This window comes from Monodelphis domestica, chromosome 7, assembly GCF_027887165.1.
Source record: "Monodelphis domestica isolate mMonDom1 chromosome 7, mMonDom1.pri, whole genome shotgun sequence".
NCBI lineage: Eukaryota > Metazoa > Chordata > Mammalia > Didelphimorphia > Didelphidae > Monodelphis > Monodelphis domestica.
In genome coordinates this window covers 154,490,264-154,513,093 of record NC_077233.1, presented here as the reverse complement: position 1 = coordinate 154,513,093, position 22,830 = coordinate 154,490,264, and the positions used below count along the sequence as shown (strand labels likewise).

Sequence of the window (22,830 nt, the reverse complement as noted above, 5' to 3'; positions counted from 1 at the left end):
AAATTTGTAAACAATCTTGCTTCACAATTGACTGGAAACCACAGAAGATCCTTTGGTTGAAAGGCTTCTTTAGCATATGAACCCAGAAGCACACCATAACAGTGTCAGATGCCTTACTAGCAGAATAGCATTTTTAAGGCTTTCTAATCTAATTCGTTCAAACAACAAGCTTTGGCAAAGGGCTTACTGTGTGCCAGACACTATGTTAAGTGGCAGGGATATAAAAAAAAAAGGCAAAAATGTTTCTTCCCTCAAGGAATTTACTTTCTAATATGGAGGCAACATGTAACTGAAGAATAAAGTGCAATTAAATGGGAAAGGTTGGTAAGGAAGCAGGTTGCAAAGAGCTTTAAATACAAATGGGCTCTATATTATATCATGGAGGTTGCTGGAATTTATTATCCTCTGAGGAGGTAGGGTGACATTCTTAGACCTATACATTTGGAAATCACTCTGGAGGTTCTGTGGAGGATAAATTACAGTAGGGGAAATCTTGAGACAAGGAATGTTATGCTCAAGAACTAAAAGCAGGCCAGTAGGTAGAAGAAGTAAGGTTTAAGAAGACTGGAGAGGTAGGAAGGGGCCAGGTTATGAAGAGTTCAAATCATAGTTCTGCCATGGTATTACCTGTGTGACCTGGGTCTCTACTCTTCAGGTGAAAAAAGTCACAGGATCTCAAGAGATAGAAAGAACAATCTAAATCCAATCCCTATTTGAAAAAAAGAGTTTCCTTCCACCATATGACAAGTAGTCATCAAGCCTTTGTTTAAAGATCTCCAGGATTCAAAGTGTATTTTCACTGACTAGAAAATGGCTGGATAATTTTTTGGTATATATCTATATCTATATATGCTCTTTATAATATCATATTCTAATATAGTTTCTGGTAATGTTTCTTGGTGATTGAAACTTGTAGCTTCTTTTTATTGGTGTCTGTATTCAATAAAATTGAATTTCCTTGTTTAATTCTACTATTTCTAGGTAATTTTTCTATGTGATCTATTATATTATTTTTATTATAACTTTTTCCAGAAGACTTATAATGCTTAGACTTTTTCTTTATACCCCATCTTTTAAGATATTTTTTAGTATTCTTGTGCTGTAGAAATTTCATGTGTTATTCTCATGTTTCTGGTTATGTTTAATCCTATTTCTAGCCAAGAGCCCTATATATAAAGAGTAGCTTTTTACTTTTTTTTCCTATGATAGTTATTCTAGTCCAGTTCTCAAACCCAACTTAAACCAGTTGTTCACTTCCCTGAGATTATAGTTAGCTGTATTCACTTTCAGAGATCATGGTTACCTGTATTCCAAATGGCTATTTGCTCTAAGTCTGAGCTCCAAAGTAAGAATATTTCACATCCCTTAAAAATTATTGCTTTTCCTAGCAAGTATAACTTCTGTGAACTTCCATAAATACAGATAGTATGCTTTAGAAAGATAATTCTTTTATAAATTTCTCAAAGAACTTGTCATTACCAACATAAAATTTTTAAAATGATATTTTAAATAATTTAAAAATAATATGGTTTTAAATTTTTATTATTTTTAATAATATTTTTAATAGAAAATATGGAGGATTTTTCTTTTGACATTTAATATCCAAGATACTTTTTAGAATACTATTATTAATAAAATAAAAGTTCTTACCAGAGGAGACTTTTTCATTCTGCTTTTCATAAAGAGTACCCACAGACATCAGAAAAACTATGACCAGGAATACTGGGATCCTCCAGGAGCCAGCCAGAGATGCTGAAAATAAAAGGTAAATAAATTTAAGTCCTTTAACTAATCAATGTAAAAGACTCAAATGGACAGTTTTTATTTACGTGTACATACACGTACATACACACACATACACACACACTCACACTTTTAAAACTCTACTCTGTATATCAGGTTTCAGAGGGAGAAAAAAGAAAAAAGAAAACAGGGTACTTCTATGCAAAACTCTGACTGAGTTCTAGAAATGCAAATCCAAGCCAAAGGTTTATGAAGTTTCTCCTGACTCTAGGAAGCTCAAAAATGAGTGGATCCAAAAGAGGCTACATCCTAGTACATTTTAAAGGATTATAATAACTAATAAGAAACCATCAAACTGCTAACCATATGAGTCAAAGTTCCTATTTGTTCCTTCAAATATGAGGCTTGAATTGATTTCCTGCTGCTTCTAATGAACCCACCCTACTCTGAAAAGGATGAGGGCAAAGATAATAAAATAGACCCTCCACCTCACACATAGCAGATTGGCTAACATGATAGCAAAGGAAAGTAATGAATGCTGGAGGGGATGTGGCAAAGTAGGGACACTAATTCATTGCTGGTGGGGTTGTGAACTGATCCAACCATTCTGGAGGGCAATTTGGAACTATGCCCAAAGGGCAATAAAAGAATGCCTACCCTTTGATCCAGCCATAGTACTGCTGGGTTTGTACCCCAAAGAGATAATAAGGAAAAAGACTTGCACAAGAATATTCATAGCTGCGCTCTTTGTGGTAGCAAAAAATTGGAAAACGAGGGGATGCCCTTCAATTGGGGAATGGCTGAACAAACTGTGGTATATGTTGGTGATGGAATACTATTGTGCTAAAAGGAATAATAAAGTGGAGGAATTCCATGGAGACTGGAACAACCTCCAGGAAGTGATGCACAGCGAGAGGAGCAGAACCAGGAGAACATTGTACACAGAGACTAATACACTGTGGTATAATCGAACGTAATGGACTTCTCCATTAGTGGTGGTGTAATGTCCCTGAACAATCTGCAGGGATCTAGGAGAAAAAACACTATCCATAAGCAGAGGACAAACTGTGGGAGTAGAAACACCGAGGAAAAGCAACTGCCTGACTATAGCGGTTGAGGGGACATGACAGAGGAGAGACTCTAAACAAACACTCTAATGCAAATACTAACAACATGGCAATGAGTTCGAATCAAGAACACATGTGATACCCAGTGGAATCACGGGTCGGCTAAGGAGGGTGGGGGGGGAGGAAAAGAAAATGATCTTTGTCTTTAATGAATAATGCTTGGAAATGATCAAATAAAATATTATTTTAAAAAAAATAAAATAAATAAAATAGACCCTTCCTCTTTTTAGTGCACAAGGCTTAGATATTAAAGGATTGACAGAGTACATATCTATGTTTCTCCTCTCCAATTAATCTCTCTGATCCAACATAGGTTTAAAAGAAAAGCAAATAAAAATCCAAAGGGCTACTGTAATACATTTTCTAAGAAGTAAGCAGGAGCATGGAAGTCATATTTTGAAGATTATGGACTGAAAGCAGGAAAGGACTTTAAAGGTAATTTTTAACATTATTAAAACATTGACCACAAGTGTATTATAGGAATATAGAAAAATAAAAAGGTAAGCAATATATTTTTATAAAAATTATTTTAAATAATGTGATGTTTTAGGTTATAGATCTTTTCAATTCTTAAAACAAAATTCTAAAAACAAACATCTAACAAAATTAAAAGATGAAAATTTGAAAGTTACATTTAGTTACAAATTAACATTTCTAAAAGTCTAATAGGATTCTAAATTGAATAAATCTAAAAATAATTGTTTTAATTTACATGGCACACCTTGGAATAAAAAACAAGCAACCCACCTAAATGGAAAAGTAATATAATCCAGACAGGAATTGAAACTGCTCTCAAATAGCGTTCAGTACTTGCATTCCACTTGAAAGAAACAGCCAACACATAGCCAACTACCAATGTCCAGATCTTTAGGAATAAATGAACAGAAAACATAAGGGTGAGAAAACAAGCATATGTAAATAAATACAAACATATTCCCTTATGCAAAACTTTCAAGTATTTGGATTTTAAAACTGCTATTGTGGTAGTTCTCTACTATACATATTAGATTGGTAAGACGAAGAAAGTAGTTCTAGAAAAGTTCTTATATCTTCTTATTCTGAAAAAAAGAAAAAATGTTCTCTTTTGTTGAAAAATGCCAAATATATGAAATTGTAAAATTTTTTTAGTTTAAAAAAGCTTTAGATTTTTTAACCTTAATTTTAACTCAAAATGTGTTACCACTAGAAGATAATTAATGAGTAGAAATACTAAGTTCTAATTAGGTATTATTAGAGACACTATATTTAACAGGACATGTTTTATATAAGAAACCTAATTAATATGATTTCTCTACAGATTAATTAATCAAGAAAACTATTTTATCCTGTGCAACAGTGCTTATGAAATCTAGAGGATCTTATAATAACATAAAACCAGAATGTAAATAAAGTGCATTGCAAACTTTAAAGCACTTTAAAATATGATTGATTTACATAAAAGATATTCACAGAAAGTGAAGGAGAACCTTGGGGTAAACCACAGTAAGTAGATGGAATATGGATGATGATAAAGCAAAGGTGATTGAAGCAATTGCAAATTAGGTAGGAAAGTAGTCTCACCAAAATTTGAAAGGATAAAGTGATCAGCAGTCTCTAATATTGCAGAGAGGTAAAGAAGGATGATGACTGAGATGAGGTCATTGGATTTTCATGATTAAGAGATCACTAGCAATTTTAAAGGGCACCATTTTACTTTAGTTACCTGAGGTCAGAAGCCACATTGCAAAAAAAATGATAGTGAAGTAAAGAAGTGGAAGTAAAGAGAATAGATTACAAGGGCAACTTTGCTGGAACTGGGTATAGCTGGTGTTAATTGGCAACTCTATTGCCCATACACAGTTCTAGGGCTGAGAGGAGCACTGATGGTCAATCACAAGGGAGCAGGAGCCCTGATTGCAATTCAAAGTAAAGAGGAGCACTAATACTTGCTGCTGTAGGGGACCAGGGACCCCTCTGGGGTAAAGACAGTAGTGACAAACCACCTTGAAGCAACAAAAATTTCAAGACCCCCAGAACTAGCTTTGAAAACAGGAGCACAATAAAGTCTGAAGTTAGGGACAATGTCTCCTCACCCCCAGATGAGCAGAACCCAACTTTAATATAAAATTCAAAGTCAAGAAATAGGCTGGAAAAATGAACAAACAACAAAGAAATAATTTGATTATAAAAAAAACTACCACAGTGGTAGGATAGCTCAGGACATAAACTGAGAAGAAACCAACAAAGTGAAAACAGCTACAAAAAAAAACCAATTAGATCCAAACCCAACAAGAATTCTTGGGAGAGTTAAAGGGATAGAAAAAGTAAAGGAAAAATGGAGAAAAGATATGAGAATTATGCAAGAGAACTAACAGTCTTGTAAAAGAGGCACAGAAATTCACGGAAGAGAACAACTACTTAAAAAGCTGAATTGGTCCAGAGGAAAAACTGTGGGAGGAGAAACACCGAAGAAAAACAACTATTTGATTACATGGGTCGAGGGGAATATAACTGGGGATATAGACTCTAAATGAACATCCTAATGCAAACATCAACAACACGGAAATAGGTTCTGATCAGGGACACATGTAATACCCAGTGAAATTGTATGTGCTACAGGAAGGATGGGGGGAGGGGATAGAGGGAAAGAATATGATTCTTGTAACCAAGGAATACTGTTATAAATTGACTAAATAAAATTAAAAAAAAAAGCTGAATTGGTCAAATGGAAAGAGAGGTATAAAATCTCACTGAAGAAAATAATTTCCTAAAAATTGGAATTGGGCAAATGGAAGCTAATAACACTATGAGACACCAAGAAACAAAAAAACAAAGCTAAAAAAAGAAAATGTTAAATATCTTATCAGAAAAAGAAATGACATAGAAAATAGATGAAGGAGAAATAATTTAAGAATTACTGAACTACCTGAAAGTCATGATCAAAGAAAAAGTCCAGACATCACATTTCAAGAAATAAATCTTGGGCAATTGGGTTGCTCATTGGATTGAGAGCCAAGCCTAGAGATGGGAGGTCCTGGGTCCAAATATGGCCTCAGACACTTCCCAGCTGTGTGACCCTGGGCAAGTCACTTATCCCCCATTGCCTAGCCCTTACCACTCTTCTGCCTTGGAGCCAATATTGGCTCCAAGGCAGAAGGTAAGGGTTTAAAAAAAAAAGAAAGAAAGAAATCTTAGATCCAGAGGATAAAATAGAAATTGAAAGAATCTACTAATCACCTTCTAAAAGAGATCCCAAAATAAAAACTCCTAGAACATTATAGCTAAATCCACACCAAGAGCTCTCATGTCAAAGAGAAAATATCAAGCATCCAGAAACAAACAATTAAAATATTGTGGAGTCATAGTCATGATCACACAAGATTCAATAGCTTCCCCATCAAAGAAATGGAGGATTTAAAATATCACATTCCAGAAGGTAGAAGAGATAAGATTACAATACAGAATCATCTACCTGGTAAAACCAAATGTAATACTACAGGGAGAGTAAATGGATACTTAATGAAACAGATGACTTTCAAGCATTCCTAAAGAAAAGACCAGAGCTGAATATAAAATTTGACATGCAAATGGAAGACTCAAGAGAGACATAAAAAGGTAAACATGAAAGAGTAAACTATTTATGGGAAGATGATACATGTAACTAAGAATATTATTATTAAGGCAGTTAAAAGGACTTTACATAGGCAATGGGCATGGGTGAGAGTTGATTACGTTGGAATAATCTCCAAAAAAGTGAAAGATAAGAAAGAGAGAGGCACTGGGAAGAGGGGGAAAGGAAAAATGGAATGGGGAAAATTTTCTCATATAAAAGAGGCATGCAATAGCTTTTATAGTAAAGAGGAAAAATGATGGGGAAAATAGGCAATTGCCTAAACCTCACTATCATGGACATTGGTTCAAAGAGGGAAAAATATATATACATATTCAGTTGCATATGGAAATGTAGCTTACCCAATAGAAGTGTATAGTGTATTCAGGAAAAGACCAGTGCCTCTGGTGTGAGGGCTTACCTAGCCCCTCTTTCAGGGCTGATAACCTACCTTTTGTGTCCATCTATCACCTAACTCTCATCTGTGATTTCAAGAAGTTGTAGCATATGCAGTAGCCTACCCTGGTAAACTGTCTAGCAGTTTACCTGTTTAGCAGATGGGCTAAATGAGGTTGACAGGCCTCAAAGCCATTGATAAGGTGAAGGAATGTCTATCCCAAGTATGTGAATACTTCCCTGCAAGGAATGAGTAAATAAGAACAATTTGTTCCAAAAGCCATGAAGGCAGCTGAAGCAGGTGCAGAGTGCTTAGATTCTGGTCAGACATTAAAGACGCTGAAGTCATCCATTACATCTTGGGCCATCACCAGTCATCCTGGCTTTTGTCTTGTCACTGGACTTAGATGACTTTGGAAGGTTAAGCAAGACTGATAACTCTGTGAAGCAGCTCCATTTAAATTCAATTCATGAGCGATTCAAGATATCATTCTAGGATGCCATCAGTCCTCCTTGAAAAACAGAAAAAGGAACAACAACAATCCAATAAGGAAATAGGAGGAGAAGGGGGTAAAAAAAAGGAGGGGGGGGTTAATAAAAGGAAGGAGGAATTAAGGAAAGGAGTGATTAGAAACTTTTGAGAAGGGACAGGTTAAAAAAGAAAGGAAGAAACAAGAAAATGAGATTAAAGAAAAAATACCCAATAGTCATAATTGTGACTATGAATGGGGTGAGCTAACCCATAAAATGGAAGCAAAGCAGAAGGGACTAGAAATTGGAATCCAACCATATATTATTTACAAGAGAGAGACCTGAAAAAGAAAGATATACAGTTAAAATAAAGGGCTGGAGCAAAATCAAATTTGCTTCAGCTGAAGTAAAAAAGGTGGGGATAGCAATCATGATCTCAATCAAAGAAAAAATAAAAACAGATCTAACTAAAAGATAATCAGAGAAATTACATTATGCTAAAAGGTACCATAGACAATGAATATCAAAAAATTTTACAGCAAGTTTCTCTAATAAAAGACTCCTTTCTCAAGTATACACTGAGTATAATACAGAATCAAACTTATAAAGATAAGTCATTCACCAACTGGTAAATGGTCAAAGTATATAAACAGGCAGTTTTCAGAACAAGAAATCAAAGCTATCTACAATCATATGAAAAAATGCTCTAAATCACTATTTATTAGAGAAATGCAAAATAAAAAAGGTACCACTTCACACCCATCAGAAATGACAAATGCTAGAAAGGATGTGGAAAAGGTAGGTATAATAAAGAACTGCTGGTTAAGTAGTGAGTTGGTCCAACCAATCTGGGAAACAATTTGGACTATGCCTGATGGGCTTTCGAACAATGCATAGCCATTAACCCAACAATCCCATTGTATCCCCCAAAGAAATCAAAGAAAAAGAAAAAGGATCTATATGGACACATTAGCACTTTTTTTTGTGTGTGTGTGATACCAAAGAACTGGAAATCAAAGGGATGCCCATTGATTGGGAAATGGCTTAACAAGTTATAGCATATGATTGTGATGGAATACTACTGTGATATAAGAAATGATGAGGAGAGCAGTTTCTGAAATACACAGCCAGCACTATATGAAATGATGCCAAGTGAAATGAGAAGAATCAGATCACTGAACATTGTAACAGCAATGTTGTAATGATGATCAATTGTGAAAGACTTGACTATTTTGATCAGTACAATGATCCAAGACAATTTTAAAGGGCTCATGATGAATAATGTTATCTCTTTCCAGAAAGAGCTGATGAACTCTGAGTGCAAATTGAAGTGTAATTTTATCATTTTATTTTTCTTTATTTGGGGGAAATATGGCTAATGTGTTAATGCATGGTATATGATTTCACATATATAGCATTTCTTGACTTTTCAGTGGGTATGAGAGGGGGAGAATTTGAAACTTAAAATATAAAAGAACACTAAAAATAAACAATAAATTGAAATATATATCAATAAAGAGATCCTTAAAATGTGATCAAAATGTTCTGGGCAGAAAGCCAACTTGAATACAGAAACAAAACCTCCAGGATAGACTGTATCAAAACTCTAAATTAAAAGGACTCTGTGGTACTGAACAACATGATTAGGACAAAAGAAAGATAAATATCCTAGTATTAGAAATTACATTAGAAGCTATTTTTACTTGAGTTCCCTTGGTTTTGGGATTCTTCTGTCCAGATAAGTAGGCCAACCCATTCTCAAACAGTACTATCCTTTAACTACCATCTTTAGTTTCTTAATTACTATTTCCAGGCACTGAGGACATTAGTCAGCTAGAAAATGTCCAGATACGGAATGGTCTGGAATCCATGATATTTAAGTTGAAGGAACTGGTTATTTTTGTCTGGAGAAGGCAGGATTGAAGAACATTATAGCTGTGTCTTCAAAAATCTGAAGGAATGTCACATGGAGGAGGGATTAGCTTTGTTCTTTTGGTCCCTAGAAGCTGAACTGAGAGCAAGGAGCAACAGGTGAGAGTTCCAAAGAAGCAAATTTAAGTTCATAGTAAAAAACAAAAAACTCTTCCTAATAATTAGAACTGTCCAAAAGCGGAATAGGCTGTCATAAGAGTCAGTACATAAAGATTACTGGATTTGGAGACTGAAGATCTGAGTTGGAATCCAACATCATATACTTATCTGTTCGATCTTGGGCAAGTCAGATCTTGTTGCCTCAGTTTCTTCATCAGTAAAATCTATATAAAAAATAATAACCTTTCCAGGTTGTTGCAAGGATCAAATGAGTTCTCTTAGGTAAAGTGCTTTGCAAACTTTCAAGTGTTATTATTAATTGGTTTCCCTTTGGAATCATGCATGTTTTTGAGAAGGGGTATGTCTACTGGCTTCACTGGACTGCTACTAAAGAGGTCCGAGAGGTTTAAGAAACTTTATCTCTCTTTATGAAAGGCCTACTTTTAAAAAGTAAAAAAGGTAATCATAGCATTTTCGGGGGGGAAAGGTTGCAAAACCAAACGCAAACAGTGTCCCAATAGGGCGCGCATTCGGGGCAGACCTTCGGCCACCGGTCATCAGGGCGCGCATGGGGCAGAGTGTGAAGAGAGGGGAAGAGGGGACGCTGCAACGGAGCCCCGGCTCACTCACCCACAGGGTGTTGAAGTAGTCCAGCCCCCGGCAGATGAGGGCGCAGACGTGAGCCAGCAGCACCTGCACGCCCAGGTAACTGCCCAGGTGGTAGAGGGTGTAGAGAAGGGGAGCGCCTGCGCCCAGCAGCAGCAGAAGGCGGCGGCGCTTCAGCACCTGCTCGCCCAGGGCCTCCACGCCGTAGTTAGCGAAGCAGAGGGGCAGCAGCAGCGCAGCCAGCACGATGGGAGTGTGGGCGCGGTGCAGTCGGCGGAGCCAGCGGCGGCCCAGGCGCGTCAGGGAGCTCTTGAAGGGGTGCAGGAAGGTGCCGCATAGCACGGCCCACAGGAGTGGCCGAAGGAAGGCCTCGAGGATGAAGTACACAAGCACGGCGGCGCCGCAGCACAGGCACACGAACAGCACGGCGCCCGTGTTGTAGAAGGCCTGCTTGATGGGCTTGTCAAATCGCAGGGCCAGCCCGCCAGGAGGGACCCCGCCCCCTGTCTCCCCGGGCGCGGGGCTGCCAGCCAGTCCTTTCCCCAGCGGCAGCACCGGTGGATCCCGGGCCACAGTTCCTCCATCCAAGCCGCCGAGAGCTGGGTCCACCGCCGCCGTCTCCTCTGTGTTATTCTTTCCCCAAGGCGGCTGCTGGGCAGGACTAGGAGAGCCCAGGGTCGCCTCACTTGCATCGCCTCGGCTGTCAGCCATGGTGGCGCCGCCGCCTCGCTCGCAGGCGAGGGAGCTCTGGGGAGGGTGCAGGAAACGGTATTGGTCCTACCACGGGGAACGCGAGGCATCTTGGGACTTGTAGTTCTCTGGGTGCTCGGCTTCTCGAGTGGGCGGGAGGGAAATCACACCTCTCTAAGAGAGACCCCAGATCTCCTAATCCCTAAAGGCTCTAAACTCAGTAGGGGCAGCTGCACTGTAGTAATCCCGGGCGATCAAGACTATCCCATTTAGCCTGGGGTTTGGAAGAGACCATGGAAATGCAGACTATGTGTTAGTCCTGAGACCTTTCACCCATTTTCTAAGATGAACGGTTGAACAGGTTGAGAGTAATTGATTAGGCAAAAATTCAAGAATAACAAAAATTTAAATCATGAGTCCTTACACAATAGCGAATATTAAAACTGTGAGTCCTTAAGTAAAGGCAAAAATTAAAATTATGGGTCCCTAAGCAAAACTAAAAATTTAAATTGTGGGTCCCTAAGCAAAGGCTTCAGAAAGCACTGGTTTTGTGCGTCAAAGGCCCTAGTTTGACTGTTTAGCTACCTTCCATTAGTAAATTCGGTAACTGCCTAAAGTGTCCTATATTAGGAAATGAGATTGGGAAACATGACTTTAAGGTCCCTTCTGGCTCTTAAGCCTATGAGCTTTTGTTCCTAGTAAAAGCAGCAAAACTAACTACTACCCTGGGCCCCCAACCTCCCAGCTTTGCAGTTGTTTACCATTGCCTTTGCCATGGTCTCTGGACCAAGCCCCACTTTTCTCACTTCTGAGTCTACTCTGGTAGTTCTTACTCCTTCGAAAAGACCAAGAAATACATAGCAAGACAGTTAACCAACTCACTTCTAGTCCTGCTTGTTTTTGTACATTCCAATACCGAAGTCCAGGAGTTCTTTACTCAAAGTAACAGTAGACTGCCCTGTCAGTTGCTTTCTTTCTCTTTTCATAAATATACATATTACTCAGCCTTTATATTAAGATGGGGATCCAGGAAAGGACAACTGAGTCTTTGCATTTATTTTTACCTTCTCTAAACTCTAGGCTTGTTTGTTCTACTAATTGTAGCTAAAGCAGGAGGAAGCAGGCAAACGAGCATTTTTAGGGGGGTGGGGGTGGGAGCAGGGTTGTAAAGGAGATAGAAGTATATGAAGATTTAAGTAGGAAGAAGCTGATTCTCTGAGTAGAACCTTGGAAGGCTCCAAGTGTACCAGTTGGAAAGATCACATCAAGGCTCAGCTCAGATGCCCATTCTGATTCTCCCCAGTTATTACCCTACCTAACTTCCAAAAATAACTTTGTACTTTGACTTTGTGTTCCTAAGCTAAGCACAGAGCCTGGCACATGCAATCACATTCAGTTTTTACTCTAAATAAAACCTGAACTCCTTGAGGGCTGGGGTTGTTTTTTTTTTGTCTTTGTATCATTGTGTCTTGCACATAGTAGATGTTTAATAAGTGATAGCATTTATTTAGCACTTTAAGGTTGTCAAATCGCTGTGTATTTGCTATCTCATTTAATCCTCACAACTCTGTAAGGTAGGTGCACATCTATATTCTACAGAAAAGAAACTGAGACTGAGAGAATGTAAAGTGGCTTGCCTAGGGTCACAAGGCTAGTAAGTGTTCAAGTTGGGATTTGAATTGAGGTTTTCCTAACTCCAAATGGAATTGTTGAAAATTAGAAAAATTTTATTTTTGTTCTCTTGAACTGCTAGGAATCTTTTAGGGAATAGAAGAGAAAAGCAAAATCAGTTTGGTGTGGTAAGAAATGTTCTGGCCTTGGACTTAAGAGCTAGGTTTGAATTTTGGCTCTGACATTTCCTAATGATGTCTCAGATGTTTTGGGATAGGGCTTTATACATTGTTTTCTAATTAAGTGTTATACATTTCATGGATCAACATACCAAATAAACCTTCACTTAATGGTCATCAATTGGCAGGGAATTATCCCATACTTAATGAGCCATAAAAGAGACCACTCTTGCAGCTTTACCAGTTTGGTAGTTTTAGTTGGTTGTCTCTTGAACCAAGGATGATGATTGTCTTTGTGCGTTTTTGTGCACAAAGACACCTGTGCATGAAGATTTAAGTGGAAAAGTTGATGCACAGAGACAGACCAGTTTGGTAGGGACCTTCCAAATAACCAAATGGTTTCCAATCTTGCTAAAAGCAAAGCAGAACAACTAGACTTTAAAAAGTTTTTTAACAAAAGGAGATATTTTAGTACTCTTGATACAATGAACTCCAGGGAGACGAATGCAGCATCCTGGGCAACTGTTGAATGACATCATCATCACAGTTACCATTTATGTAGTACTTTATTTTTTTCAAAGCATTTTGTAAATATTATCTCATTCAATCTATTCACAACAACTGTGGGAGGTAGGCATTCTTATTATTGCCTCCCCCTCCACACACACTTTCCCCCCCTAAATTCTTACAGTCTTAGAATTGAATCTCAGTATGGATAATTATGACACATGGAAAGGAGAGGTCCAAGCAAAGTGCTATTGTTAAGGGGGTGCAGATGTGTACCCCTGGGGTTCAGGAAGGATACCTTTTACAAAAATGCAAGACTCCAAAACTTAGCTTAAAAACAAAAAGAGAAATTTATTGATTTAGGAGGTAATGTTGAGAATGGCCAGGAGGATAGCAAGGTGGAACAGCAAGATGGGGAGCAGTTCCTTGGGAGGACAGCATGAATGGAAAAGCTGTTCCCCATGAGGACAGCATGGATGGAAAAGCTTTCCCCCAGATGACATCAGTTCTGGGGATTTTATGCTATTTTATGACGATGCTATGTCATGGTGTGGATGTGACCTAGAGTGCTAGTCACTCAGGCATTTGGTGGGGTGAGGTCTGACTGGGGTCTGCCTGGAAGCATAAAGATTCCTTAACAAACAGATATCTTGAGATGTAGCCTGATAGGATGAGGTGTAGCCTGGAGGTACATCTCTCTGTCCATAATAGTTTGTGTGAGTTTTGGGGAGTACAGTGCCCATGTCATCTCCCCCCTCTCCTAATATGTAAGTGGAAAGGGACAATGGTCTCAGTATTCTGTAATTTCTTCAGAGCTGAGAACGGGCATAGAGTTATCCCTGCCTAACATTAGGAGAGAGAGATATTGACTGTAGGCCATGTTCAGAGCGTTAGGCTGGGATGTTTGCCGAGGTTATGTTGGCATCTGGCATCTGGTTGGCTCCCATGAGTGCTTTTACCCTAGAAGCAACTAGAGAGATGAATCAGAGAATATGTTCAGCTGTCTGGGTATGCATGATTTAAAACATAGAAGATCCAAAATTTAAGGAAAGAAATAGTTATGGTCAGGTAGTTAAGAGCTAAAGTAAAAGGGGTTAAGATAACAGGGAGGGAAAGGCTGTGGGCACTGGGTCTTAGGGACATGTCCTCAGTGAATGCCTAGGTCCTAGGTAGCTGGGAACCTGCTTAGAGATGTGAACGATGTCCAGCGACTGCTTCCCCTGATTGGCAGACAGGTCACAAGGGGGAGAGTCAGCCCCTAAGATAGAAGTGTAGAAACCAGGACTGGGGCAAACACTAGAATACCAGATAGAAACAGAGAAAATTAATACAGTAGCAATTGGCATTAAACATTTGCATTTGGGTATCTTAGCCAACAGACTTCATCTTCAGAAATCATCTTCTGACAGGAATAGAACCCTTTAGGAAATCGGGATTCCTGAGTTGTTTGCAGAATTGGTATGTGATGTTTCTGTTAAAGAATATCCTTTTTCAATGTACACATTAACTATAACATCTATAAACACTTGAGTAACAATATTTTACAGATGAATTTCTTTATCCCAGATTCTGGGGACAATTCAAGAAAGCTTTGAGCTATATTTCCAAGCTCAAGATCCAAACTTCAACTGTGGTAAATTAAGGCTACAAATACAAGCCATCAATTAATAAACTTCATCTACTTCTCAAACTATATTCCCTAACAATTTGAGAATTTTCAGTTATTAACCCAATAGGTTGTTTGGGGAAAGGAAACTTTAATTTTACAATTTGCATTATGTGCTGATTATGGGAATTTGTCACGAAGGAAGAGGCCCAACCAAAAATATTTCCTCAAGTCACAAAGGACACAGTGAGTGGCTTTGTATACAAACCAAAGCTGTTACTGGCTCATGCCATTATTGTTTCACTCAAGGATTAGCAGCCTAGATGGTCAGAAGAGGTCCATTCCCAGATGAGCCCAGAATAAGCCTCTGTAAACATCCCAGGACTTTCTCTGTCCCTTGTGTACTTTGTCACCATTAGATCATAGAAGTCTTCTTTTTCCTTAAAGGACAAGTCTCATCCATTACAGCTCAGAGAAATTCTGCTTATCAGCAGTCCAGAAAGAAATTTCCATACCCTCAAACCAGCTTTTCTGACCATTTGCCCTCTCTAAGGATTCCTCTCTAGGCTTTAAGCCTATGAGTCTACATTATAGCAATTATTCTTACATAATTTGGCAATAATTAATTTATCACAATTTAGTCACAAAACCTGAACAGGGATGTTGAATTCATTAGCTCTACAGTAAATACAAATCTTGGCTAGATCATATCCTGGCCTTAGGCCATCTGAAGGAACTAAGACAAGATCAATCAGGAATCTCTCTAAGGAATTTTCAGAGAAATTCCAGAATTATTTGTGATTTTCCACATACATCAATTCTAGAAATTATCCCTAAGTTAAAGATCTATTTATGAGAACAGAAAATCATTTCTTTTCTCTTTTACCTTCTCTCTCTCTCTTTTTCTTTCTTCAAAAACCTCTGCTTAAAAAGCAGAACACAACTTCCATTCTTCCTTCACAAATCTACATACTCAAGCTTTATGGACTTTAGAGCAAAGTCCCTCTTTCTTCTGAATTCAAACCCAACATAACTCTGTTCACTTTCTCTGACTTGCTTTTACCATCATAAGTCAAACAAACATTCTATTGATATCACTTCAATTGCTAATCGGTAACCCAAAGAATTCTGATTCAAAGGATCATTGAAATACTGTAACTTTAGCATAGTATTCATCAGTTATAAATTTCTGTTCATAGTACAAATTGGTAAACTGAGGTAACCATCAAGTATTGAACAAAGTCTATGATAGAGTCAGGTTTACAATGAGCTTTTGTTTACATCCAAACAATACTTAAAATACATATTTTAGCAGCAACTCACATAACATTTCAAAAAATTTTTCATAAAGCATTTAGTATTACAGGATGTGTTTTAAATTTAGAGATTTGAAACCTTTTAAGGACCATAAACCTTAAAGCAAGCCTTTTGATAAGCAGGCTGATTATCTATTTTCAAGACCAAGAAGTTAAACATAATAATAAAGTTAGTCCAACTTTAATACACTGGGATGAAAACCATTGAGATGAAAACCATTTGATAATTTTATACAAAAACTCATTTTTGGTAAGTTTAAACACTTAAACCCATTTTTTCCTTTAAACCTCTTATGATGGAAAGGTAGATAAGGATGGAACACAGTCTTCTTGAGGCTATACTGCTAAAAAAACCTGTTTTACAAAACCAATCTGTGGCTTTTCTATACAGACTGAAATTTCACTGTCTGACAAAATTAAAATTAGGATGTTATTTTCTAAAACCACATATATGCATGATCACAATTTTGAAATAAAATACTAATAAATACCTCTAATAGATAGATTTAAGCATTACTTCCTTTTGGCTAGCAGACCAGGAAAGGAGATTTATCAGATCTTATCTCTCCTTGTTTACCTCAAAACAGAAGATAATAGGTTGTTCTACAAGGTGAAAAAACCTTAGTTTTAAAAGTGTAAGACAATTAAAAATCCCCAAAATAGGGGTGTCTCACCAGTTGTCTCTCTGTTCAGAATCAACCCTCTTCCTCTCTGAAGCAGAGGTCTGATCAGTGAACTGATAGCTTCCAGGTTTCCTTTTCCCCCATCTCCGCCTAGATTTCTTGGTGGGCCCTTGCCTTAAAATCCAAGTAAAGAGTAGAGTTTGGAAAACTGGGAGCCTAGTGAGGGGATAAAGCTAAAAAGTAAGGAGCTTCTGTCCATAAAATATATCCAATTACCACCTGGTGTTAGAATTTAAGGTATCAAAAAGCCAGTTTCCTTGTTTATTTTCCCCTTGATGTTGCTCAGCTGTGCAACATGAGAAAAACAAATAAACAAACAAAAAAACCCAACTGAATTTTCTCTCAGACTGTTTAGATTTGATCTCTTCCCAACCAGAGAGGCCTGTAAGCATGATTTTCCCTTTGCCTTAATTGGGTTGGCTAGTCCCTATCTGGCTTGACCTCAGGCTGAGAAAAAAAATTTCAATTGTAAGTAGAGGATGGTATTACAACTTAAGAGTGCCATAGATAGGCCATGCCTCTTGCTTACCAAGGATGTAACATGGTCATTCAACATTACAAAAATAAATTAGTTACTTTTTCTTTCTTCTTCTTTAAGCTGTTTAGTGCCAATTTATACCCCAAAGGGGAATCTCTGGTATGCTCTGTCTCTGTTCCATTTAGATGTAGAATGGGCAATTCCTCACTGGAGGGTCAACAACTATTCGTTCACAGAGGTTACCCAACCAAGAGCACTCAGTTTAACACTGAGGCAAGACTTCTCACACACCAGAACATCTTCCAGTATCAGAAGGGGAAGCCCATAGACCCCAAATCCAGCGGCCCAACTGACCTCTGGGGCCGATGGGAGAGAGAGCACAAAAGAGTTCCCACAAAGATATCACCCAAAAGATGGGGGTTTCAGGAGGCAAAGAAAAGGCTCCTTCCTACCTGAGAAGCTGTGTCCTCATGGACAATCTGAGGTACAGGAGGAGCTTTCAGGAGAGCCAAAAACATTGGGTGCCAAGATGTTATGGGGGTGCAGATATGTACCCCTGGGGTTCAGGAAAGATGCCTTTTGCAAGAATGCAAGACTCCAAAACTTAGCTTAAAAACAAAAAGAGAAATTTATTGATTTAGGAGGTAATGCTGAGAATGGCCAGGAGGATAGCAAGGTGGAACAGCAAGATGGGGAGCAGTGCCTTGGGAGGACAGCATGAATGGAAAAGCTGTCCCCCTAGAAGACATCAGTTCTGGGGATTTCATACTCTTTACAACTGATGCTATGTTCTGGTGTGGATGTGACCTAGAGTGCTAGTCACTCAGGCATTTGGTGGGGTGAGGTGGTCATCTGACTGGGGTCTGCCTGGAGGCATAAAGATTCCTTAACAAACAGATATCTTGAGATGTAGCCTGATAGGATGAGGTGTAGCCTGGAGGTGCATCTCTCTGTCCATAATAGTTTGCCTGAGTTTCTGGGGGTACAATGCCCATGTCAGTATGAGAAATTTGAGGAAGAAGAGATCCCTTTCATTTTTGGGAAAGGAAAGAACAGGAACAGTTTCATGGAAAAGAGAGCTTCTAAGCTGGTTCTTGAAGCAAGAGAAGGGCTGAGCATTATGGCTTCAGAGCTGGAAGGGGCATTAGTGATCACTTAGTCTAAGTCACTGATTTTACAGATGAAGGAATTATGGCCTCCAGAGGGAAAATAATTTACAGAGCTGTTTTAGACCCACTTCCTCTGACTCCAGGTCTTATGTTCTTTCTTTTTACAGTATAATTAATATTTATTCTAAGTAAGGGAATTGGTAGTAGCAAAAAATGTGGAGATTGGAAAGGTTAGTGTAAAAATGGAAATGGGGTCACTAAATTTTTATGAAGAGAATCAGAGAGTAGAGAGAGTATGAGCTAATGCTGAGAATATAAATTATAGCCAGATTAGAGATTAGGAATGCCAAAATCAGGGGTAATATCAATTAAATTCAAAAATATTTTAAGGGCCTACTAGAGGAGACAACAAAGTTAGGTAAGACATTATGCTTGTCCTTATGGGGATTGCAATTTAGGAAGAAAGAAGTAGTATGGCATAATGGAAAGACCCTACTATGAACACTTAGTAATTATGTGTGGTCTTGGTTTAAATGACTTGTCCAAGGTCACAGGTGATATCCTCTCTTAGCCTCAGTTTCCTCATCTATAAAATGTGATTGCCAGACTATATGATATTTAAGGTGTCTTTTAGCTCTAGACTTTATAGATAAACTTTATGGCTATATTTAATTTCCTCAAGCATTTAGGCTTTTAAATTTGCCATTAGTCTCTAGAGAAGGGGTTCTTAATCTAGGGTCTTTGACCTTGTTTTAAAGAAATATCTTGATAACTATATCAATAGGTTTCCCTTTTAATCTGATGTATTGTATACATTAAAATTTTTTTATTCTGAGAAGAGATCTGTGGCTTTCATTAGACTGCCAAAAGGATCCAAGACAGAAAAAAGTTGAGAACTCTTGCTTGAGAGAGTTTGTTTCCTATTGAGTGATTGGTCTCAGGTTTCTCATATTGTTTTTCTCTTCCTTCTCTTTCTTCCCCTTCTCTTCTGCCTTAGAATCAATACCAAGAATCCAAAGCAGAAGAGCAGTAAGGGCTAGGCAATTGTTATCAAGTGACTTGCCCAGGGTCATACAGCTAGGAAGTATCTGAGGTCAGATTTGAGCCCCAGGCCAGGATCTTTATCCACTGAGCCACCTCTTTGTCCCCTTGGTTTTCTTCTAAAAGAACATCTTACCAATGAATGAATGAATGAATGAATGAATAAAACATTTATTAAGCATTTTCTGTGTGCAAAGCACTGTGCTAAGGGCTGGAGATACAAATGGAAAAGAAGACAGTTCCTTCTCTCAAGGAGTTCCCATTCTAACTGAGAAACAAGCAAAAAACTAAGTACAGTGTAAATGGGAGGTAATCTCTGAGAACAAGCTTAGATCTTGATCATAGATCTAAAGGAAACATCAGAGGCCATCTAGTTCAATTCTCCTTTATTTTACAGATGAGGAAACTAGAGAGGAAACAGATGAGGACAAGAGAGATGAAGTAATTTACCCAAATTCACATAGGTAGTATATAGCATAATTGGAATTATAACTCAGATCATCTGGCTCCAAATTCAGTGCTCTTTTTCTCTGAATCACACTGCCTTATTTAGCCTTATTTAGCCTGAAGAAGAGAATAAGAGGGGATGTTAGAGGTCTATAAATATCTGAAGAATTGTCACGTGGAAGTGACATGGGCACTGTACCCCCAGAAACCCGGGCCGACTATTATCAGAGAAAACTCCTTTGCCCTTGCATCCTTGTGACTCTTAACCTAGAAACACCCAATGACCCCTCCCCCACTCCCCCAGGATCCTCAGATGTTTACCCTCTTTTGTCCTCTAGATTTAAGGTGGACAAAGAGATGAATCTTTATGCCTCCAGGCAGACCCCAGTCAGATGACCACCTCATCCCACCAAATGCCTGAGGGACTAACATTCTGGTCATGTCCACACCAGGACATAGTATCTAAAGAGTATATAAACCCCAGAACTGATATCCTCTGGGGGACAGCCTCTCCATCCATGCTGTCTCCATGGAGGAACAGCCTTTCCTTTCATGCTGTCCTCCCAGGAACTGCTCCCCACCTTGCTGTTCTACCTTGCTATCCTCCTGGCCACTCTCAACATTACTTTCTAAATTAATAAATCTTTTTGTTTTTAAGCTAAGTTTGGAGTCATTGCATGCTTGCAAAAGGCATCCTTCCTGAACCACAAAGGGTATCCTTTCCATGCCCATAACATTTTGACACCCAACGTGATTTTTGGCTCTCCTGAAAGCTACGCCTGTACCCCGGATCATCCAGGAGGACACGGCTTCTCAAGTAGGAAAGGAGCCTTTTCTTTGACTCCTGAACCCCCCATCTTTTGGGTGATATCTCTGTAGGGACTCTTCCGTGCTCTCTCTCCCATCGGCCCCAGATCAGTCTGGCCACTGGAGTTTGGGGTCTATCTGTCGGCTCCCCGTTATACTGGAATTCTGTTCCAAGTTGTGTGGGAAGTCTTGCCGCCTCAGTTTTCAACTGAGCGCTTTTGGTCGGGCAACCTGTGGATGCGCAGTGTTGACCCTCGGTGTAGAATTGGCCAATTCTGCATCTAAATGGGACAGAGACAGAGATTCCCCTTTGGGGCGAATACTTAAAAATTGGAAAAAATTGGCACTAAAGAAAAAGCAAACAATTTCTTTTTGTAATGTTGACTGGCCACCTTACATTTTTGATAAGCAAAAGGCACTATTCATGGCAAATCCTTTTTTTTTCCAGCCTGAGGTCAAGCCAGATAGGGACTAGCCAACCCAATTAAGACAAAGGGAGAAGCATGCTTGCAGGCCTCTCCATTTGGGAAGTGATCAAGCCTAAGAAGCCTGAGGGAAAATTCAGTTTGTTTGTTTGTTTTCTCTCATGTTAAATAGCTGAACATTAAAAAAAATGAAAATGATGAGGAAATTGACTTTTTGTTACCCTAAAAATTCCAACACCAGGTGGCAATTGGACATATTTTATGGACAGAAGCTCTGTACCTTTTAGATTTACTCTCTCACCAGGCACCCAGTTCTCCAAACCCTACTCCTCACTTGGATTTTAAGGCCAGGGCCCGCCTAACAAAACCCAGGTGAAGATGGGGGGGGAAGGAAACCGGGAAGCCTTTCATTTCACTGATCAGATTTTCCTTCCTCCTCTACTGCAGAGAGGAAGAAGGATTGATTCTGAACAGAAACTGCTGAGACACCCCTATTTTGGGGATTTTAAAATGTCTTACACTTTTAAAACTAAGGTTTTTTTTTTAACTAGTACAACAACCTATTAATTATCTTCTGTTTTGAGGTAAACAGGGAGAGATAAGAAGACCTGATTAATCTCCTTTCCCTGTCTGCTAGCCAGAAGGAAGTAATGCTTTAAATCTGTCTATTAGAGGTATTTATTGGTATTTTATTTCAAAATTGTGATCATGTATTTATATGAGTTTAAAAAAATAACATCCTAATTCTAATTTTGTCAGACAGTGAAATTTCAGTCTGTATAGAAAAGCCACAGATTGGTTTTGTAAAATAGGTTTTTAACAGTAAAGCCTTGAAAAGACTGCATTCCATCCTTATCTACCTTTCCATCATAAGAGATTTAAAGGAAAAATTTGTTAAAGTGTTTAAATTGACCAAAAATGGGTTTTTGTTTAAAATTATCAAATGGTTTTCTTCTCAATGGTTTTCATCCCAGTGTATTAAAGTTGGAATAACTTTATTATTGCATTTAACTTCTTGGTCTTGAAAATAGATAATCAGCCTGCTTCTCAAAAAGCTTGCTTTAAGGTTTATGGCCCTTAAAAGGTTTCAAATCTCTAAATTTAAAACAGATCCTGTAATACTAAATGCTTTATGAAATTTTTAATGTTATGTGAGTTGCTGTTGAAATATGTATTTTAAATATTGCTTGGGTGTAAACAAAAGCTCATTGTAAATCTGACTCTACCATAGACTTTGTTCAATACTCGGTGGTTACCTCAGTTTACCAATTTGTACTATGAACTGAAATTTATAACTGATGAATACTATGCTAAAGTTACAGTATTTCAATGATCCTTTGAATCAGAATTCTTTGGGTTACCGATTAGCAATTGAAGTGATATCAATAGAATGTTTGTTTGACTTATGATGGTAAAAGCAAGTCAGAGAAAGTGAACAGAGTTATGTTGGGTTTGAATTCAGAAGAAAGAGGGACTTTGCTCTAAAGTCCATAAAGCTTGAGTATGTAGATTTGTGAAGGAAGAATGGAAGTTGTGTTCTGCCTTTTTAAGCAGTGGGTTTTGAAGAAAAAGAGAGAGAGAGAGAAGAGAGAGAGAGAGAGAGAGAGAGAGAGAGAGAGAGAGAGAGAGAGAGAGAGAGAGAGAGAGAGAGAAGGTGAAAGAAAACAGATAGATGTTTTCCTCTCATAATTGGATCTTTAACTTAGGGATCATTTCTAGAATTGATGTATGTAGTTTTGGAAAATCAAAATTCCTTAGAGAGATTCCTTCAGATGGCCTAAGGTCAGGATATGATATAGCCTTGATTTGTATTTACTGTAGAGCTAATGAATTCAACATTCCTGTTCAGGTTTTATGACTAAATTGTGACAAATTAATTATTGCTAAAATATGTAAGAATAACTGCTATAATGTAGACTTATAGGCTTTAAGGAATCCTTAGAGAGGGCAAATGGTCAGAAAAACTTG

The 22,830-nt window shown here is 38.3% G+C and overlaps 1 protein-coding gene across 2 annotated transcripts in view; it reads right to left on the bottom strand.

Annotated features, from left to right (window-relative positions):
- TMEM245 (transmembrane protein 245) overlaps window positions 1-10,731 on the bottom strand; it is an 81,528-nt gene extending 70,797 nt beyond the window's left edge. For both annotated transcript variants that reach the window (XM_007498976.3, XM_007498977.3), the window contains exons 1-3: window positions 9,988-10,731; window positions 3,618-3,735; window positions 1,651-1,752 (exon numbers count right to left, since the gene is read on the bottom strand). In XM_007498976.3, the coding sequence (XP_007499038.1) occupies window positions 1,651-1,752; window positions 3,618-3,735; window positions 9,988-10,674 (907 nt within the window). In that variant the 5' untranslated portion in view covers window positions 10,675-10,731. The remainder of the gene's footprint in view (window positions 1-1,650; window positions 1,753-3,617; window positions 3,736-9,987) is intronic.
- Window positions 10,732-22,830: the final 12,099 nt, after the last annotated feature.